The sequence below is a fragment of the Limulus polyphemus genome, unplaced genomic scaffold (genome assembly GCF_000517525.1).
Source record: "Limulus polyphemus unplaced genomic scaffold, Limulus_polyphemus-2.1.2 Scaffold9627, whole genome shotgun sequence".
Classification (NCBI taxonomy): domain Eukaryota; kingdom Metazoa; phylum Arthropoda; class Merostomata; order Xiphosura; family Limulidae; genus Limulus; species Limulus polyphemus.
The window spans coordinates 7,330-9,316 of record NW_013675237.1 but is presented as its reverse complement, the minus strand read 5'-3'; the positions used below and the strand labels follow the sequence as shown (position 1 = coordinate 9,316).

The following is a 1,987-nucleotide window of genomic DNA, read 5'->3' as shown; positions in this document are numbered from 1 at the left end:
GTAGCTTCCATCATGAGATACAGGATGTTATGATGTATATAAATGTAGCTTCCATCATGAGATACAGGATGTTATGATGCATGTAAAGTTCACATTGTTTGAGTCACATGGCTTTTCTTGCAGATAATATCTGCACAAATAGCAATGATAAAAAAAATTTAACCACTAGCATAGCAGCCTTAGTTGTAATCTCTTTTGAAAAAACAAAAACTTTACTGAGAATTCATCGTCAACCTCCTGAAGATCATGTTATAATTCGTTTTCTTGTACGAGATTTAATTAGTAATATTACATTTGTTACAAATCTTGTGTCTATTACAGGTATGTTATGGAACTGGTCACTTCTCTGAATAACCAGTATTTTGAAGTATTTCATGAAATGACTGAAATATCTAGTCATTTTTTTGAAGTGATCAATTCTATAACATGCCTGTAATATCTACATTGAATCAACTTTTCCATCAACCTTCTAAATGATTTAGTTATTTTTATATTAAGACATGTTAAAGTAATCTTACAATGTATTATATTCTGGAAAGAGTTATGTATGTTGTGTACTATCGCAATGTTTTTATTTATAGACATTCATCGGCTCCAATCCAAATGAAGGTCATGGTACACAAGTGGCTCTACCAGTGACTGTCTTTGATTGTTTACACAAGCAATTCGGAGTAACCTTTGAATGTTTTGCTTCCCCGCTCAACTGCTACTTTCGCCAGTATTGTTCAGCATTTCCTGATACAGATAGCTTCTTCGGTTCCCGTGGGTAAGTTTGAGACCTTGTAAATAACGGGTAATAGAATCAAAGATGCCCTTATCATCCTTAGAGAGAAGTATATAATGCTTTAGAGTTCGATGTGACTTCTGTTTTAAATATACTGTACATCAAGAACATAGAGGAATAATAATATTTTCAACAATTCTGCTCTATTTAAAGTTTGTGTACGAATAGTGTAGTTTTATTAACAAGGACAGACCAACTATTCTGTAATGATAGTGACCTTACTTTCAACAGCCACATCCTCAGATTTTATCCAGTTAGTGGGTCCTTCGAGGCTAATCCTCCGTTCTGTGAAGAGCTTATGGAAGCAGTTATCGATCACTTTGAGGTAGGGCTAATCTTTCATCTATTGTCTTGTTAGTTGCTAGTGGGGTTTAGTTGATGATTATTCACCATAGAAATAAAACTGATGTGACATTGTTATTGATATTATCTACCACATCAAACAGATAAATGTTGGATGTGAAGAAAACTCCATTTGAGAGAAATGTTTAATTCTAAGCAATTTAAAATTCTGCTTCAAGTGTTTGCAATGAGTTTTGAAAATCCACACTTGGTTTGGTGTCTGTCTTCAGTTTTGAATAAAATTCTACATAGTGTAATGTTAAAGTCTCTTATTCATATAAACCCAGGTAGGTTGCTTAACAGTAAATAAAAAACAGGTTTTTCTTTTCTATTAGAGGCTACTCTCAGAGTCACAAGAACCTCTTTCGTTTATTGTCTTCTTACCAGAATGGCGTGATCCAGTCCCTACATCTCTGGCTAGGCTGGAGTCTAGCAGGTAAATCGTAAGGTTTTAATTTGTTGGTGCTTCATAAATAATTGAATTATTCCATGTTAGTCTAAAATATACTTGTACTTAAGAGACAGATTGTAACATTTTCATGTTGTCTGATAAAAGGTAATTTCTTTTTTTATTGCTACTTCAGATTATTATATTTTTAAGTTTGATTAAAAATTGTTGAATTCAGTTTCATTGGAGAAATTTAGCTCTTAAATGAATTCCAGAACTGAGTAGTCAAGAAACGTTATCTATAATTGTACGTGTTCCATAACTGTTTATAATGAGATTACTAATGGTTATGGAACATGTACAACTGTGGCTAACTATTACAAATGGTTATGGAACATGTACAACTGTGGCTAACTATTACTAATGGTTATGGAACATGTACAACTATGGCTAGAGTTAGCCACAGTTGTACA

General features: G+C 33.0%; 1 protein-coding gene across 1 annotated transcript in view; it reads left to right on the top strand.

Moving 5' to 3' along the window:
* Nucleotides 1–1,987, top strand: part of LOC106476010 (phosphorylated CTD-interacting factor 1-like) — a gene marked incomplete at its 5' end in the record, with an annotated part of 21,814 nt that overhangs the window by 13,416 nt on the left and 6,411 nt on the right. Inside the window, 3 exons of the mRNA XM_013936684.2 lie at nt 582–766; nt 1,016–1,109; nt 1,462–1,562. Of these exons, the coding sequence (XP_013792138.1) occupies nt 582–766; nt 1,016–1,109; nt 1,462–1,562 (380 nt within the window). The remainder of the gene's footprint in view (nt 1–581; nt 767–1,015; nt 1,110–1,461; nt 1,563–1,987) is intronic.